We start from the raw sequence: 17,228 nt of genomic DNA on the forward strand, positions 1-17,228 counted from the left end.
TTAATTTCAGATACCAGTCAGTCTAAGCCAGTAGGCTTTCTATTGACAATAAAAAGAAACAGTACTTACGATACACCAAAAGGGATGTGCCTTACCAAACTGCACATCCACCCTATGACAACATAACCTCTTTTTTTAAAGATTTTGTTCCAACTTTTGTTATTATTGATTCATCATTTGTGTTTCCTGCTGTAAGTGGTTGGTCTCCAAATATCATCTTACTTCACCTCTCTATTTCTAAAATGTTCAGTCTAGGGCAGGATATAATTTTCTCAACCTCCTCTTTTCTATCTCAGTCTGTTTTCTTCTGGCAGACTCTATCACACTATATCCTCATCTATTTAGTATCTTAAAATACTTTCAAATATCTCTTTTCAGTATTTCAAATTCTGCCATTCCTTCTGTATATTTTTCACACTATATATTTCTCCCTTGATTGTAATCTTGAGGTACTTGCTAATCTTTCTAACTCCAGCTATACTACTATATTTACTCTCTCTCTTCTGCCTTTAAATTTTCCTGATATTTCCAAACTTTTAATGTATTACAATATTTCCCCCTGTATAGAGAGCACCACTTCCAGATAATAGAAGTAATTGAGTAAACAAATCAGTGATCCCAAAATTCTTAAAAACTCAACTTGTTTCAGCACTGAAGTGCCTTTATTAGGGGGTGCAATGTGGAAAGGTGTGTGCATTGTGCTCAAAAAATACCAATATGACCCCAAGAGGAAAATAATGAAAAATAAATAAAATGTATGCACTAGCTGCACCTTCTTTTTCAGTACATTGGCTCCCTGGCCCTTGGGATTGTACAAACCGACAGGGTTATTCACAAAAGGGTGAAGAGTTTGGAGAAGCCGGGAGAAGTGAACAATCTAGGACAACATAGCTGAACTGGAAAGTGAGCTGAATTGGAGAATTTTTCCAAATCAGCTATTTTGGCCTAGATTGTTCACTTGTCCTGCCTTCTCCAAACTCTTCACCCTTTAGTGAATAACCCTGTTAGCCTTTCTGGGCTAAAAACTCAAAAGAAATTCTCAATCACTTTGATATAGAGAGGTTTCAAAGTAGGTACCTGTTTTCCAGCGTCTCATCATTTCTCCCCTAGCTCCTTCTCCACGTAGCAATGCTTCTTCCAAGCGAGCTTTTACATCCCTGGACTTCTGAAGCACTAAAGTGCTCACTTTGTCAGGTGACTGCTTTCCCTGAAAGAATAACATCCTCTATGGTAAATTGTTCATTACAATTTGCACAATTAAAAAAACAATGTATTCAGACAGAACCTGCCCTTAGGAGTTAAATGTTCTACAAATATATTTGCGTTACTGCATTCGTGAAAAACGGGAAAATGTAACAGTACGCTGGCAGACATAATGAGAAAGTATGTATGATCATTAAGAACTGTGAAAGCATACCTTGTACTCAAAGCAGGAAACACACATATACAGTAGATCCAGTATCCTGTTCAGCTGCAAAGCTGTTAAGTAGGCAAGCCACTTTTGGATGACACTCTGTTCTGCATTCTTCATGATCCATAGAAAGCAGGTAAGTAGGTTCCGTGTAGATTCTGGACTCAATGTGGAGTACATCTTAAGAGGCTGGAGAGAGGCAACAATGGACCACTGAATACTTGCTATGATATGAAACATATATAATCTCAACAGATCTAAAATGTTTTATTTCAGGATGTTCAGCATTAACTCAGAAGTTTAATCTGCTTATAATTTGACTTTGCTAAAGACAGTTTAAAAAAAAATCTTTCTGTTTTCATTACAAACCTTATTTTAGACCCAATGACATGTGATTCACCACCCAGGGCCGTCTTTATTATTGATCGGACCCTGGGCAAACAATTTGTTAGGCCCCAACCACCACACCGGCCCCCCGCAATGCCTGGTGGTGTAGCAGTAGCTCAGTCCGGATGTCACATCTCACTCTCCTGATTGACGTGCGTCATGTGACAGAAGCCACCCTCGTGTGACATCCTTTTCCTGCAGAGCAGATAGGAGGATACGTCAGAGGGAGATGTGACCCCCAGGCTACATGGTGTATGGCAGGGCGGAGCAACACTATGCGATGACAAACGCATAGTAAACAGAATGGTGCCACAAGTATATATTTTGAGGGCTCAAGGGGCAGCTGCTTTGGGCCCCACAACAGTGACTGGGCCTGGGGCAACTGTCCCTTTTCCCCATGTTAAGGATGGCCCTGCCCCACCCCACCTACCCATTCACTAGGTTGCACAGGATAAAGAACTCTCTCCCTAGCAGCATGGGATTGGCCATCATTCAAGACACCTAGCGGTATATGCTCTTCCACACCCAGGAGTACCAAGCATTTATCTTCTCAGTTGATTATAGTAGTAGGCGATCAAAAAAAATGTCATGGTGGGGGGGTTAAATAAGTGAACCTTCTGCTATGCATAGGGAAGGCACTACAAAAGACTGAGAAGTGGTAGCAGCATCCTAACATACTGTATAGTTAATTTTATTTTTCCAAACTAATTGTATGCTTAGATGATACCGTTTTCACTATACTGGAGTATTTCTAAGAATGGCCTTATGTGAATGACCTCAATGTGTTCTGAACACTTGATATCACTCATCCATTACATCAAACAGTATAAAAGGTAAATAACCAATAATTGCAGTTTTGTGCCATTTGTAATACTATTTATCTGTAAAACAAAGTTGACTGTTCCTCCTGGGTGAGCAGTGGACTTGATTTAACACATGGTTACCATAAGAACATTGGACTTACAACTGATGAAAGAGCTAGAGGGGGTGGTTTAAGGCCAAACTGATTTCCGGCTACAGCCATTGCAACACTTGGGTTTATCGTGCTCGGAGTATCTGTTTCTTCTTCTGTATTACGTGTCTTTCCACTCCGTGTATCTAGAACTAATACATGAATCAATATTTCAGTTATCATCATGTACAAGATAACAGCTCACACATAATTAAAAGACTAAATACAAACCAGTGGGTGACTGTTCATTTGCAGCGACCTCAATCTTTCTTTCTGAATTTAACAGTTTCAAGGTTACAAAGAAAGCTTCTCCTAAGCTTGAGGTTTGGATATCAGCAAATATTTTACATTTTAATTGTTACTTTAGCATAGGTTAGCATTCTAGAACAAAATATTGATTCTTAAAGCGACACAAAACACTCAGCTTTTTTCTCCTTATACACAATGAACATTCTACAAAGCCACATTTATTTATGTTTTAAAATAAAGTCTTAATATTTTAATCCCTTTAGAAAGTCTGCTGTGCTCGCTCCCATGTCTCTTCTCTCCCCTCACACTTCCTGTCCCTTAATAAGAGCCATGCACGTTGATTCTGGTCACATGCACATCTTTCTTTGCCTACAACTCCCATGAGTCAGAGAGGAATCATCTCTCATTGCACACAGCTTCCCCCTCCCCTGTTCCTCTCCTCACTATACACGCTGTGATAGTGTCACTGCTTGTAATCTCCTCTGCAATGCTCTGATTTATCAAAACTACTTCCAACAAACATCAAGTTTACAACAATCTACACAGAAAAACAACTTTATTTCAAATGTAGGAGCCATCTCCTCTGTGATTGTGTGACCCGATTCAGCATGTGAGCTGAGACTCAGAACAAAGTGCCAGACTGTCAGCAACTCTCACCTTCTGCGTATGCGCCAAATCCAGTTCTCTGTGATATTCATAGAACATTTGGGCGCATGTGCATAACGCGTAGGAAAACGCGCCAAATGACGTGTCGTAGTGGAAATGACACACAGGAAGTGCCGTACCGGAAGTGACACACAGGAAGTGATGCACTTAATCAGGTTACTTCCCTATTTAAACCCGGCCTGCACGCCTAGATTGCTGGATTGTCTTCAGCCCCTCCCCGTGTTTCTCTATCCTGCGATTACCTGTCCCTGTGAACTGACTGTCTCCTGGATTTTGACCCGATACCTTGCACCGACTACTCTTGATTGCTGCCGGCCACTGACCTTGGACTGAATACTGGACTTCTCTTTGCTCGATCCCTCTGTACCTTCTACGCTCTCCCGGTTTGACCTTGGCTTGCTTTGACCCTGATTTCCGGATTACCGCAGCTCAGCTACAGAAGCAACCTTCTGCTTGCACGGTTTCAACACCACTGGCACCCGTGCAACTCGCTGTCTGCCAGGTCCCTGTCTCCACTGCCAGAGGCCTCAGGACACGAGGTGCAAGGGAAGCCTCCTCACACGGTCAGTCTCCAACCAGGTACGGCTGGTGACAGCTCACATGCTGAATCTCCTCACAAGCAGCTCCCCCCACACTCACTCCTTGGTGAGCACAGGATATTTCTCACGTTAAGGTCATTGTAAAGGACAAGGGGGCACTCTTTGTGTCTGGATGTTTAACCTTTGCAAACACAGTTAGAGCTGTGAAAATGTGGACTAGACTCCCCCAGGACCTAGTTTTAGCTGGCTCAGTTAATTGTTTTAAAAAGAAATCTGGATGTATTCTTAAATGCACAGAATATTACTGGATATTGACTTCTTATAAGTATATTTAGCACCAGAGATTGTTGATCCAGTGAATATCCGATTGCCTTATGGGATCAGGAAGGAATTCTGTTCCCCTGTTGGAGCAAATTGAACCATGCTCTATAGGTTTTTTCCCCCCTTCCTCTGGGTGAACAGGGGATAACTGTGGGCACAGCATTCTGTTTAGGCTTTTCTTCTTTTTTTTTTCTTCATATTTCTATAGGTTGAACTCAATGGGCATGTGTCTTTTGTAACTATGTAACTATCATTTGAATTATGTTTTCATAGTTAGCTACACTGCGTAGATTGTCTTCTTAGTTCAACCACTGCAACACCTTTTATTTGCATTTTTCAGTTATAAGCATTGATTCTTGTATGGTTCTTGTTTTTTGTAAGTAAAAAACTCAAGATGATTTTGTATTATATAAATGTATATGTCTAGCAGACACTTCCTGTACCAAACTTTTTGGAGGAGGTGGCAATTGGGCTTTTTAGTGACTCGCAAAAGGGGTTCTGTATGCACATTATGGAGTATTTCACTATAAAATTAAATCTACTGTGTGACGACATGGTGATCAGTTTATAAGTTAAATGTGTATTGGTGTTGAGTTATGTTTGAGTGCGTTATGCTGTGTGACCTGGTTATGGAAAGACCATCAGCACCATCCCTCGTTATCTCCCAGTGGACATCATGACATCATGGACATCCCCAAGTGGACCCGTAGAGGGTCTCACCGGGTCTGCCATCTTTTAACTTGGGGGAGCTATGTGACGACATGGTGATCAGTTTATAAGTTAAATGTGTATTGGTGTTGAGTTATGTTTGAGTGCGTTATGCTGTGTGCCCTGGTTATGGAAAGACCATCAGCACCATCCCTCGTTATCTCCCATTGTTCTCTGAGGGAGCTCAGAACAATGACATTCTGGCCAGGCTCCTGCTATGGCTGTCTGGAGTTCGTTAGCAGGTGGACACCTGTGGTGTTGAGCAGACCGATTGTCTGGGAGGGGAGGGTGGATGTGATGGGATTATATTCTGATTTCATCACTTGCTGTATAAAAGTTTGTGCAGTTGCTCAATAAATCAGAGTTTGTTTACCCTACACTCAAGCCTTGGCTAGTGACTGGGGAAACTGGGAGCTACAGATCTTCAGGTTCCAATATCTCCTCAGCAAGGAAGAAGACAGCGGCGGACATACTCATCCTGAGTACGGGGGTCCGTCACATACTGTATTATTCTTCATCATAAAATAAAGTTCTTTACTCAGATGTCTTATTCTCTTTACTCCTAGTGCTCTCTTAATCATCCTTTCATTTGAAGCTTTCAACAATAAGTCGGATTACCTGAAAAATCATGTAGCTGAGGGAGGGCCATCAAAATAGTGCTGACCAGTGGGAGATAGAGGGCAGCAATTTTGTTTCTGATCTCAATCTTCTGGCAGCGTGAGTCCAAATCATGTGAGCTTAACAGATGGTTGACAGCATTGATAGCTTTCCTTTGCACTTTACTGATTCTGAGAAAACAAAATAATAGGATTTATCAAGCCATCAAAGTATGAAACTCTAAGCATTGTACTTCTAATTGAATGTATAACTAAATTTGTTTGATGCTGGCAACAAATGCATGTTCTTGCCCTGCATTAGGCCCTTTGCGGCCTGTCCATAAATACAGGCCTTACAAAACCTATGCACATGCTCATCTATGATAAGTAGACATAAATACCCGTCTGCCTCCTGGTCCAGTACAGCTTCCAGTTCTGTGAAAAGGAGTCCAGTTAGAAAATGCTTCTGCTTGTATTCAGATGAAAGCTCAAACATACTTGCAATCCTTTGGTCCTGGAAACTAGAGCAGGAACTAGAGTTCTGTGGGTGAAAATTTCCATGCATTATTATATTCCCTTTTATTGCAATTAGATCATTTTGACTTTGTAACAAATGCAACCAGCAATAGTTTGTTTTACTAAGTGCATGACAGTATTGTTACCTTATGGGAATGACTATTACTACAGTAACACATCCCCTTTCAGACACAGAGTAGCAGATCACTGTGATTTTTGATCATTTTGCTTGCATTTTGCTTGCACCTGCCGAGCTTCAGCATACAACACAAACAAACTGTAGACCTCCAGTTAGGTGTTAGGCCCCTTTAAGACAGGCACATACAGTTCTGATCTGCAGTTAACCAATGCAAAGATCTCCTGCTGATCAGAATGGATATCATCGTTGTGACATCCGTGTCCGCCCAGTTTTTTCCTCTATCTTGCGATGGAGGAAAAAACTTAAATGACGATACCCATGTTGGTCTATGGGGAATCGGATGTTAATGGACATGTGTCTGCTTTTTTTTTTTTTACAACATTTAGAAGTGACAAGAGCAGCAGTGTCAGCACAATGTAAATCATTATCTAGCATTGTAAAAACCTCAGCCATTTCTGTAACCTAGAAATGGCTCATTGTTAGATCTCTTGGAATTTCCCCATCGACATGCACTTCTGCTAGTGATAGCGAAGTGATATGTTTGTTTTCTCATCTTCTTGTACCTCGGATGAAATAGAAGGACATGGAGAGGCTGGTGTAGATGATGATGTAACAAAGAAAAGGTTCAGGTTGAGATACTGCTCATGGCTGCAGAGAATCCGTAGAAATTCAAGTCGCATAGAACTCAGGGTTGGGAAAGAATTCAGCTTGGCTGTCAACTAGAAAAAGAAAATAAACAAATCATTTAACACAAGATCTTCGTCAAACACATTCATAGAGCATGTCATAACCACTTATTATTACAAAGTAAGGGATTACAAAAGACAAATGTTACACAGGAAATGTATGTAACTCACCAACATTTGCAAACAATCATGATAAACGTAAAAGGATATGAAAAATGACCCAAATATGAACATTAGGGATCAGTTTCTGAATATATCTGTACACTAAAATATGAAACTGGAATCATTTTTCGTTTTGGATAACAAGAGAAAAGTTTGAACATTTGTCAGGTACTTTTTGCTGGCTGTGGTCCTATTGGACAGAAAATGTTTGGATAAAGTTTTACTTTATTGTTAAGCATTAAAAATCCCCAATCTACATTTGTTGTTTTGTAATAAAATGGCAGTTTATATCTCCAAATAGAATTGTGGAGTTGATTTACTAAAGGAAAATAGGCGTGACACTTTGCAGAACTTTCCCTTAGCTTAGCGAATTTGCTGAAAATCCACTTGGCAAAGAATACCCAATCACATGCAAGGAAATAAAAAAAACCAACAGCATTTGTGATTGCACATGATTGGATGATGGTAGTCAGCAGAGCTTCACCCCATTCACTAAGCTAAGTGAACAGCCTATTTGCCTTTGGTTAATGAACCCCAGTGTCTTAGGGGTCTATTCACACAAGGGTGCAGAGTTTGGAGAAGGCAGGAGAAGTGAACAATCTAGGACAAAATAGCTGAACTGAAAATTCAGCTCACTTTCCAGTTTAGTTATGTTGTCCTAAATTGTTCACTCCTCCTGCCTTCTCCAAACTCTTCACCCTTCAGTGAATAGACCGCTTAGTTTCTGCATTTGGAGAAGCTCCCTGAGCAAGTGGAAGCCATTTTGTGTCTAATTCCATCCCCAGCACTTCCACATATATTTGTCTATGTATGTGTAAAGATGTAATTTTCTGAAATAACTTTGAGGCTATGTTATGTTTTGTTATGAGGTTAGATATAAATAATATTTGGCCTTTTTAAATAATTGTGATTTTCAATAACTATACAAATGGATATTTACTGTTAACATATTATGACATATTATAACATTTCTGACTGGCCACAGAGGACACTTCAGCTGCAGGACATTCCAGTAAAGGGAATGTGGTAGCTGATCAATTCGATACACAAAAGAACATCATATAACTCTAAGATTAAATTCCTATTAATTAATTTGTCAAAAAGGCGGTGATGGATTTTATTTGATTGCAACACATGATGGAACAAAAGCCTTCCACTGCACATTTCCTTTTTTTTAATGTAATAATATACTTTAGAAAACATTTGAAAAACATATCTTGTGTTAGAAATTGATCTAACTTACTTGTCATTATGCCAGACAAGCCCTGTTATTTTCAAACTATTAATCTTCTTGTTCTCTATAGATCTTATGAAAATTATATTTGTGATGAAAGCTTTTCTGTAATAATTCAGGCAAAACTAAGTTTGGGTTACAACCACCTGCTTGACAAGAGTAAACTTTTACCTGCAGTCACTACAAATATCAGCACTTAAGCAAACTGCAATACCTTTATTACAGGCTTTGTGACAGGCTAGTAAGTCAAAAACAGACTACAAAAGAAAGACTCTCATCCTGGGCCAATAAATAACTCTGGAATAAGGGAACCACATTTCTAAAAACTACTCAGTCAACTAGACAAAATTAGGCAAGACAGCTATGCACAGCCTTCACATTCCAGTGTTTTTGTGTGTTTAAATGTATACTTATCTGCTATTTTTTGCTAACAATTATCATAGACTTTTGTACCTGATTGCAGTAATGTTTGATGAGATTAAAAACAAAACCTCGATCCATCAAGGATAGTAAATCATATAAGAAAAATGCCAGACTTATGTTCACTTTTTCTGCTTGTTCGACTTCCTGCAATAAAGAAGAACACAACCATAAGTAAGTCCACAGGCAAAGACATTAGGCTTAGTTTACTAAGCAATAATTAGGGATGCACCGATACCAAGTACCGTACTCGGTAGAAGTACAAGTACAGATACTTTTCCAGCTCCAAGACTAGACTAGAGAAAAATTCAAAAGTTAGGAGGCAGCTGTCATTTGTAAGGAGCACACGGAGCTCCTGGGATTTGTACATCTCTGTTTTAATATATGATTTAATTTTTATAAATATAAATAAGTGATGCACCGATAGCAGTTTTGCTGATACTTGTCCAAGTACTCACAGATACGAGTACTGATACATTTTTGTTTATTGTCATGTGAAAGTTTTTCTAAAACAATACAGACTAATGATTTCAGGACAGTGGTGGAGAACCAGAGCCAGGTCCCAGCTGCAACCTCTGCAACCCTGGTAGCTCTCATGAAAAAGCCAAGTATCGGCACTGGTACTCGAAAAGTATAGGTGCATCCCTATAATGCATGTGTTTTTTGCCATACTGATATACCGATTGCTATTTTTAGCCATGGGACTATTATCTGCAAGTCACTGCTAAAACAATTGTTAATAATAATAATTATTATTTTTATATAGGATTTATATAGCGCCAACAGTTTGCACAGAGCTTTACAATATACTGTAATACCAGCGATCTATAAGTTTTTGTAGCTAGCATTCTTAAAGGAGAACTATGGAGTTAGGGCTTTTCCCCATAGTTCTCCTTAGGGTAACGGGAGGACACAAACTATCGTCCTCCCGTCACCCTAAGCTCAGTTGAAACGGATCCCGACAATTATGTCTGGATCCGCCCAGCTGTGTGAGTGACAGCTGGCTCTGCCTATCTAGAGGCAGAGCCAGCTGTACCTGCCCCCTCCCCCGTCCGTTCCGCAAGTCAGCGCTGGAGGATTAGAGCGGGGAGGGGGGAATCCAGTCCCTCCACTGTCACGGCAGAGAGCCGTGACAGGATCGAGAAGTGAGCGAACGCCGGTATGTGTTCGCTCACTTCCCGATCTACTGAGCCCACCTGTGACAGTTTCATTGTCACAGGTCGGCTAGAACTATGAGGATGAGTGAAAAGCACTCACCTCATAGTTCTCCTTTAATTATGATTTGGTAGCTGCTGCCTTGGAGGGCCCACGGTAAATAAACATACATTTATATTTTACCTTCAAAGTGTAGCCTCCCAAAGTTTTATTTGGCTTCAGCTTGAAGCATATAACCTGTTTGGCACTTACTTTCTGTGGTTTGTTGAGAAGAGCTCCTATTTCAGAAGCAACTACATTCACTATAGTGCTTATGTCATCTTTAAAACGATTTGAGAAACGGCTTCTTCTCGGCACCTCCTGCTTGTCCACATTGTGGATGTATTGAGCCATGCTCTTCACCTAAAACCAAAGAAAAGACCATATATAAAATCACTATAGATTTATAAACAAACAACCATTACTGTTCTCCACAACTTTTCTGCTTCTCCATCCTATTATGTATTATAGGGACACAATGAACTGTACCCATGTATAAATAAATTGTTACAATTGCTGACATGATGGTACTTACCAAGAGCTCAAAGAAGAACCATGCATACTTGAAGACATTTTCCCTCACCATGTTAGTGCTAACTACCATCTGCAGAGCCAGTTCCTCATGAAAGTGCTTTTATAAAATATAAAAGAAAGAAAACATGAGATCATAAATGCATTCATATAAACATATCCTGAATAATGAGGACTGCCCATACTAGCTTATTGAAAACAGCAGAGCACAGAATATGTGGTAACCCACGCCAACCTATGTGAGTTCAGCTTATAGGAGTCACATCCATTAAGCTCTGATTGGCTGCAGTGGATTACCGCAATTGGGTATCACCATTACTTTTTGCACTGCCTAATTGAATAAGCCCAGGGCAGTATGCAATATCAAGTATAACATTTTTGGTCGAAATAGTATGTACATCATGTAGAATATTAAGCAGAAACAGAATATTATTGTACGCACAATGCTGTTGATCAACTTAGGGGGAAACTTTGGATTTTAGCCCATTTAAAATAAAGTGTAGTTTAACTGCACCAGACTTCTGCTGTCAGAGCTTATTATGAGGATCTGTATGGACCCCAGACAGTTGGTTTGGAATAAAGGTGGCCATACATGTAGCAATTTGTAAAGAGTTTAGGTACAAGTGATGACACACAAACGATCTATCAGTGATTAAAATATCAAACCATGCAACACACATTGTTCTGCATTTTTTGGTTGCCTGAAAATATTGATCAAATATTCAATCTATCAGTTTTTTAAATGCAAGTAATCTATCAAAACCGAGAAATGAATCAGTTTGAATAATGATTTGCTCTCCAATGCCTACACATATTTAATCAGTAGCAAGCGCCAAGACTCTGCCATGGCCAATTAACTTGGCAGAGAGCTCACTAAGTTAATCAAATCCAGGGTCTTTGGTCTGCAATTTGTATTCAGTTCGTTCAGTTTGATTACATTAAATGATCGACTGAATGATCATATTGATAAGTGTGTGGCCAGCATAACAGACCACAGCGGTAAGTAGACATGCACAACAAAACTTATACCCAGAGAGGTGATATTCACTACCAACGCAATAATAATTAGATGTGAGAACACTAGACAAGCAGTCCTACAGGTGCCTAATATGAAATGTCAGAATCATATGCAATATCGTTTCTTACAAATATATGTATTTACATTTTGAATCTAAAAATACAGTATAAGTCAAAGTCTTATTTCTGCACCACATTCCCCCAGACTAATTGCACAAACACTGTACCAAACATTTATCATAGAAAAAGTGTTTCAATCTGTTTATAAATATAAAGTAGATAAATGTAATTTGTTTCATTCCTGAATAATTTCTTTCCATCAGTTTAGATACATTTCAAAGAAGATGAATATATTTTCAGCTGTGATGGAAGTAAACGTTCTGATATTCCAATATGGAAGCCAGGTATCAAATGTTTACACTACCTTTTTGCTGCATGGTCTTGTGCTGGAAACAACTGACTGCAAGTCATTACTGGATTCAACAAAGTAAGACATGCGATTGCAGGTACGACTAGAAGCCTAAAGAAAATCACCAGAACACCAGAGGTCAGAGACTGCGGATGAAAGTACATTAATACACATAACATATGCTAGTATGCACAGGAAACAAAAAGACTGAAGGCCTGCCAGTCTACCACCATGTGTGTATAATTACATCTTCCCAGTGCCAGTGGTTAACTGAAATGTTAAGATCCATGCAATTCTGATTACACATGCACAGTATCAAGGAAAACGTCACACCATTTAGGGAGGTTTGGTAAAGCCCTGGGTATCCTTCTCTTTTCCGCTGTTCAGTGAGTCATGTGATCCATGCACCCCTGCCGGACAACACAGCTAGGCCTTGGATTTGTACACTGCAGTTAAACAGTGGAGCCTGGTCCAGGACCTGCCTTATCTATGAATAGACAATGGGGTAGAAGCTGTACACTAATCATCACCTCTTTTTTAAGCAAGTGTACAGTATGACTGAAAGCACTGTACAAAGCTCTGAATGGAGTGCTGGCCCTCCCTCTCCCATTCTGAGTGCTGCTGTGCAGGGAAGTACAGATGCCTGCTATCAAGGTACTTATACTAGTTAAAGTACATTACATATTATTGTAATGATTGTATAACTGGATTTTACCTAGGTATGTCATACCCTAGATAAGCTTAAAACCCAATGTTTTTAAAGAAGCAACAAAGGATTAAAGATAGGGTCACTGGCTCACCTTGGAGGACATAATGTTTTTAACTTCTTCATCAGCACTTTGCATTCCTGCAATATCTGGGTTGCTTGAGCTCATTGTTCGAGACTGTAATAATTTAGATCCTACAGCAGAAGCTGTGGTACGGCCAACCGTGTTGTAGCGCGTGTCTGAGTGGCTTCCACCTTAAAAAGGGCATGAAAACAAGACAATGAACCACTACAAGCCCTTTTAAACAGCAAAGAATGAACTTTAATTGTATGATTTATAAATCATCCACCTAGCTATACGCTGGCTGGATACCGTTCGCACTGGCTCCATGTAATGGCAGGAGTGCCATGCTGTGTGAACGGCATTTGGCCAACACGTGGCTGGGCTGATGGTTTATAAATCATACCGCAAATGTAATCCACCTAATTACAGAAAAATCTCAATATAGAACTCTGTAGCTATCCACACACAAGTACAAATAATGTGCAATAAGTAGAACACACAAATAGCTAGTGTTTTTAAACCGAGAAAAATTCTAGCAATGCCTGCCATCCATAATAATTAATCTATGCAGTCCAATCATTTGTAGGGTTATACAAGTCATTTCCTGATAGTTCAAAGTAAAAAATGATTACCAAGATATTTGTTTGGCCGCATATTACACAAATGCCTGAACACAGATTGTGTGTTTTAGCTGTATAATCTACTCACATTTACATAACTATGATTTCCTAGGTATGTTTACCATTCATTAGAGCGTGCAGAGTCCAGTTATTGGAACAAAACATGCTGACTGCATTTTTAAAAACCCTTTTTGGGCACTGCAGATATTTTAGTAAGCTCCATGAACACTTGAGTTTCTGAGTAGAAATGTGCATTTCTCTTAAAAGTTATATCTGGTCAAAAAAAATAAAACATGTATATCTTACATCTTTGCACTACTTGCACATTTCACCAAGGTTTGTCTCTTTCAAAATGTCATAAAGCATTGTATTTTGCATCACTGTATATAAATAATGAACAGGAACAGTTAGCGCCAAACTACAGGAAAAAATGATCATTTACACACTGCACTAGATTTAAAATTAACATTAAAAAGCTATATGTTATATACAGAGGGCTGCCGTAAAGTATAAAGTTAATGCTATGCAGCATGCTGTCTCCTACACATAATGCCAAGCTTCTGAGTGTTGCGGGGTGTGAGGGGTGCGACTCAATCAGGGAAGTGCTCTGGTTGCCTAACCCACCCCTCACTACTATTGCCCATTCTCAAAATGCCTTGTGTTTTACTTGAAAGAGAACTATGGGGTAAGTGTTTTTCCCCATAGTTCTCCTAAGGGTCAGGGGAGGACATAAACTAGCGTCCTCACGTGACCCAAAGCTCAGTATATCGCAACCTACAGCTCGCGGTATACTGAGACCGCCGCAGCCGGGTCGGATCCCGACATTAATGTCGAAATTCACCGAGCTGCGTGAGTGACAGCGGGCTCTGCCTATCTAGAGGCAGAGTCAGCTGTACCCGCCCCCTCCCCCGTCCGTTCTGCCAGTCAGCGCTGGAGGATCGGAGCGGGGAGGGGGGAATCCCTGCAGGGAGCCGTGAGTGACAGTCACGGCTCTCTGCAGGAAGATGATCGAGACGTGAGCGAGCGACGGTATGTGTTCGCTCAATTCCCCTTTACATTGAACCGACGTGTGACAGTTTCATTGTCACACGTCGGCTCGAACTATGAGGTTGAGTGAAAATCACCTTTAAAGAACTATGATCTATGATTGGAGGAGAGATGATGTTACATCCCCGCCCTCTCCTCCTTCAATTATAGAACAGTTCGTATTATTTAAGAAAACTAAAAAGCATTATGTGCATGGCCGTGTAGTAAGAAGGGATGGAGATATGACTGGAACACTTCACTGCTTGTGTCACATCCTTGCAGCGTCTAGAAAACCAGTATTTTGTGTAGAATTTTTCATGCTTTATGGTAAGATTTTTAAACTTTGCAGTACCCACCCATACATAACACACAGATTTTTGAATTACATTTTACACACCCAGTGCAATTTGTAAATAACCTTTTTCCCGGAGTGTGAGCTTGTTCACATCATGTCCGGACCAGAAATTTTTTTGTCCGCACCTAAAATGCATCCCAATGTATTCCTATGGTATTTCTGGGCTCTGTTTGCACCAGTGTGGTCCGTTCCCGTGCAGGAAAAAAATACTGCATGCACTATTTTTTCTGGCCTGGAACACACCGAAACAAATGTAAACACATAAAAAATGAATGGAAAAGCACTGCAACGCATCTGAAAGCCTATTCAGCCTAAACAAATGCACTAGAACGCGTCAAAACTGCATTAAAAATGCACCGCACCACATTTGCAGAAACACATCCAGATCTGGTCCGGACATGCTGTGAACAAGCCCTGTGTGTTTAAAGAAAAGAATGGCATACAGAATTTAAATGCTTATGTTGTCACTTTTTCTACTAACACTGCACACATGTGCAATGAAATCATACAAAACTTTAAAAAAAAACATGTAGCAATTTTGAGAGCAATAAAACATTAACCTGCGTTCAGAATGGGCAAAATGACTTTCATGACTAGAAGTGGGTAGGGGACTATACCTGCTATGTACATGTCCTTTAGGACATCTGGAAGACGAAACACATAATACACATAGGACGCCAACAAACAGTTTCTTCCATGCTGATCCTTGCTGAGATCTTTACTATTGTGAAGGCTACTCACAATGGAAACCACAGATTCAAAGGTAAATTGAGAAAAGGTTGCTGCAAAAAAAAAAGAGATGACACAGGCTTTCAGAATGTACTCAGACATGTGCTGCCATCTGCTGGCTGCAATAGTACTGTTGTCTGCTTTATCTTGAGGATATTTATTACAGGGCTAGTCACAAAAGGGTGCAGAGTTTGGAGAAGGGAGGAGAAGAGAACAATCTAGGACAACATCGCTGATTTGGAAAAATTCTCCAATTCAGCTCACTTTCCAGTTCAGCGATGTTGTCCTAGATTGTTCACTTCTCCTGCCTTCTCCAAACTCTTCACCCTTTTGTGAATAACCCTGTTAGAGTTACAGTTAAAGTTTAAAAAGGAATAATCAGACATTTCATGGCACTTTTATTTCTAACTTTTTGTATTACTAATTGTATAACTTTATAGCTGAACTATAAAATTATGTTTTCTTTTTTTATAATGCAGCTAGTGTAAATACTTGAATTTATCTAGATATCAGCCGCTTGTAATTCCCTGCATAACCTTACTTGGGATAGAAGTAGGGAGGGCCAACAATAGGAACCAGTGTGTGGTGTGCTGCAATGAACAAGTGCTGACATGTAACATGCTGACAGCAGGAGGCAGCAGAGAAGGAAGAGGGACTCATCATTGTACTGTTGCTACTTTACTGTCTCGTCACAGACCACATGTGAGCAGTGAGGTGACCAAGGTATGAGTTTTAATTGCAGTAGAGAAAGGTCAGATCACCAACCTGGCTTTGCTGACAGGGCTGTGTAAATCTCAAGACTGGAAGAAGAGAATTACAAATGCTTTGCAAGTAAACCAGTAAATACATGTATTTTTAACTACATTTTTAACTAAATATGCTTAGTGTGGTTACACTGTGATGGATGTATACCAGTGCAGCACTAATGAACAATAAGTGGCTGATGTATAAACGTTCTGCCCAGTGTATAGCTGGGCAAATGCCGTTCGCACACAATACTGCCGCTAAAGAGAAACAAAGAACATTTATACATCAGCCCCTTAAAGGAGAAGTATTGGGAGAGTAAAATATACTCTTCCTAATACTTAAAGCCAGTGTGGGATACTGCAGCTGTAACATGCTGGCTCTATAGATAGAGAGTAATCATGTAACCGCTGATTGCTTAGTTCACGTTCTTCTCCTTGCAGAGAGTAGTGACACCAATAAGTCACCCCCCTCCCCTCTCCGTTCCTGCAGCGTTCATTGGAGGGACAGACAGGGGAGGGGGCGGGCACATATGGACCTGGCTCTAGAGAGGCAGAGCCAGCTGTCAATCAGGCAGCGGGGTGGATCCCAATAATATTTTCAGGATCTTACCTTGCTGCAGCACAGCTTTACAGTCTCAGCATATAGTGGGCAGTAGGCAGCTGTCAATCTGGCAGCCAGGTTGATCCCAGCAATATTGTCAGGATACTTCCTGACTGCAATGTGGCTCTAGTTCTCTTTTAATGTTATATTTATTCTCAAATCTGTTTTTTGAAGGATTTATATATTAACATGTATGTTCGTAGAATAAAAGCAAGCAGTTATAATGGCAGTAGTGGCTTCAGCA

General features: G+C 40.1%; 1 protein-coding gene across 1 annotated transcript in view; it reads right to left on the reverse strand.

Moving 5' to 3' along the window:
• The window catches only part of DOCK8 (dedicator of cytokinesis 8), a 129,582-nt gene that overhangs the window by 24,039 nt on the left and 88,315 nt on the right, over positions 1–17,228 (reverse strand). Inside the window, exons 21-33 of the mRNA XM_018571256.1 lie at positions 15,521–15,690; positions 14,118–14,134; positions 12,930–13,091; positions 12,153–12,240; positions 10,716–10,811; positions 10,394–10,543; positions 9,020–9,133; positions 7,048–7,203; positions 6,231–6,370; positions 5,852–6,021; positions 2,763–2,902; positions 1,418–1,600; positions 1,078–1,207 (exon numbers count right to left, since the gene is read on the reverse strand). Coding sequence (XP_018426758.1) covers positions 1,078–1,207; positions 1,418–1,600; positions 2,763–2,902; positions 5,852–6,021; positions 6,231–6,370; positions 7,048–7,203; positions 9,020–9,133; positions 10,394–10,543; positions 10,716–10,811; positions 12,153–12,240; positions 12,930–13,091; positions 14,118–14,134; positions 15,521–15,690 — 1,716 coding nt within the window. The remainder of the gene's footprint in view (positions 1–1,077; positions 1,208–1,417; positions 1,601–2,762; positions 2,903–5,851; positions 6,022–6,230; positions 6,371–7,047; positions 7,204–9,019; positions 9,134–10,393; positions 10,544–10,715; positions 10,812–12,152; positions 12,241–12,929; positions 13,092–14,117; positions 14,135–15,520; positions 15,691–17,228) is intronic.

Source organism: Nanorana parkeri, unplaced genomic scaffold, assembly GCF_000935625.1.
Source record: "Nanorana parkeri isolate BGI_ZX_2015 unplaced genomic scaffold, ASM93562v1 scaffold1713, whole genome shotgun sequence".
Lineage (NCBI taxonomy): Eukaryota > Metazoa > Chordata > Amphibia > Anura > Dicroglossidae > Nanorana > Nanorana parkeri.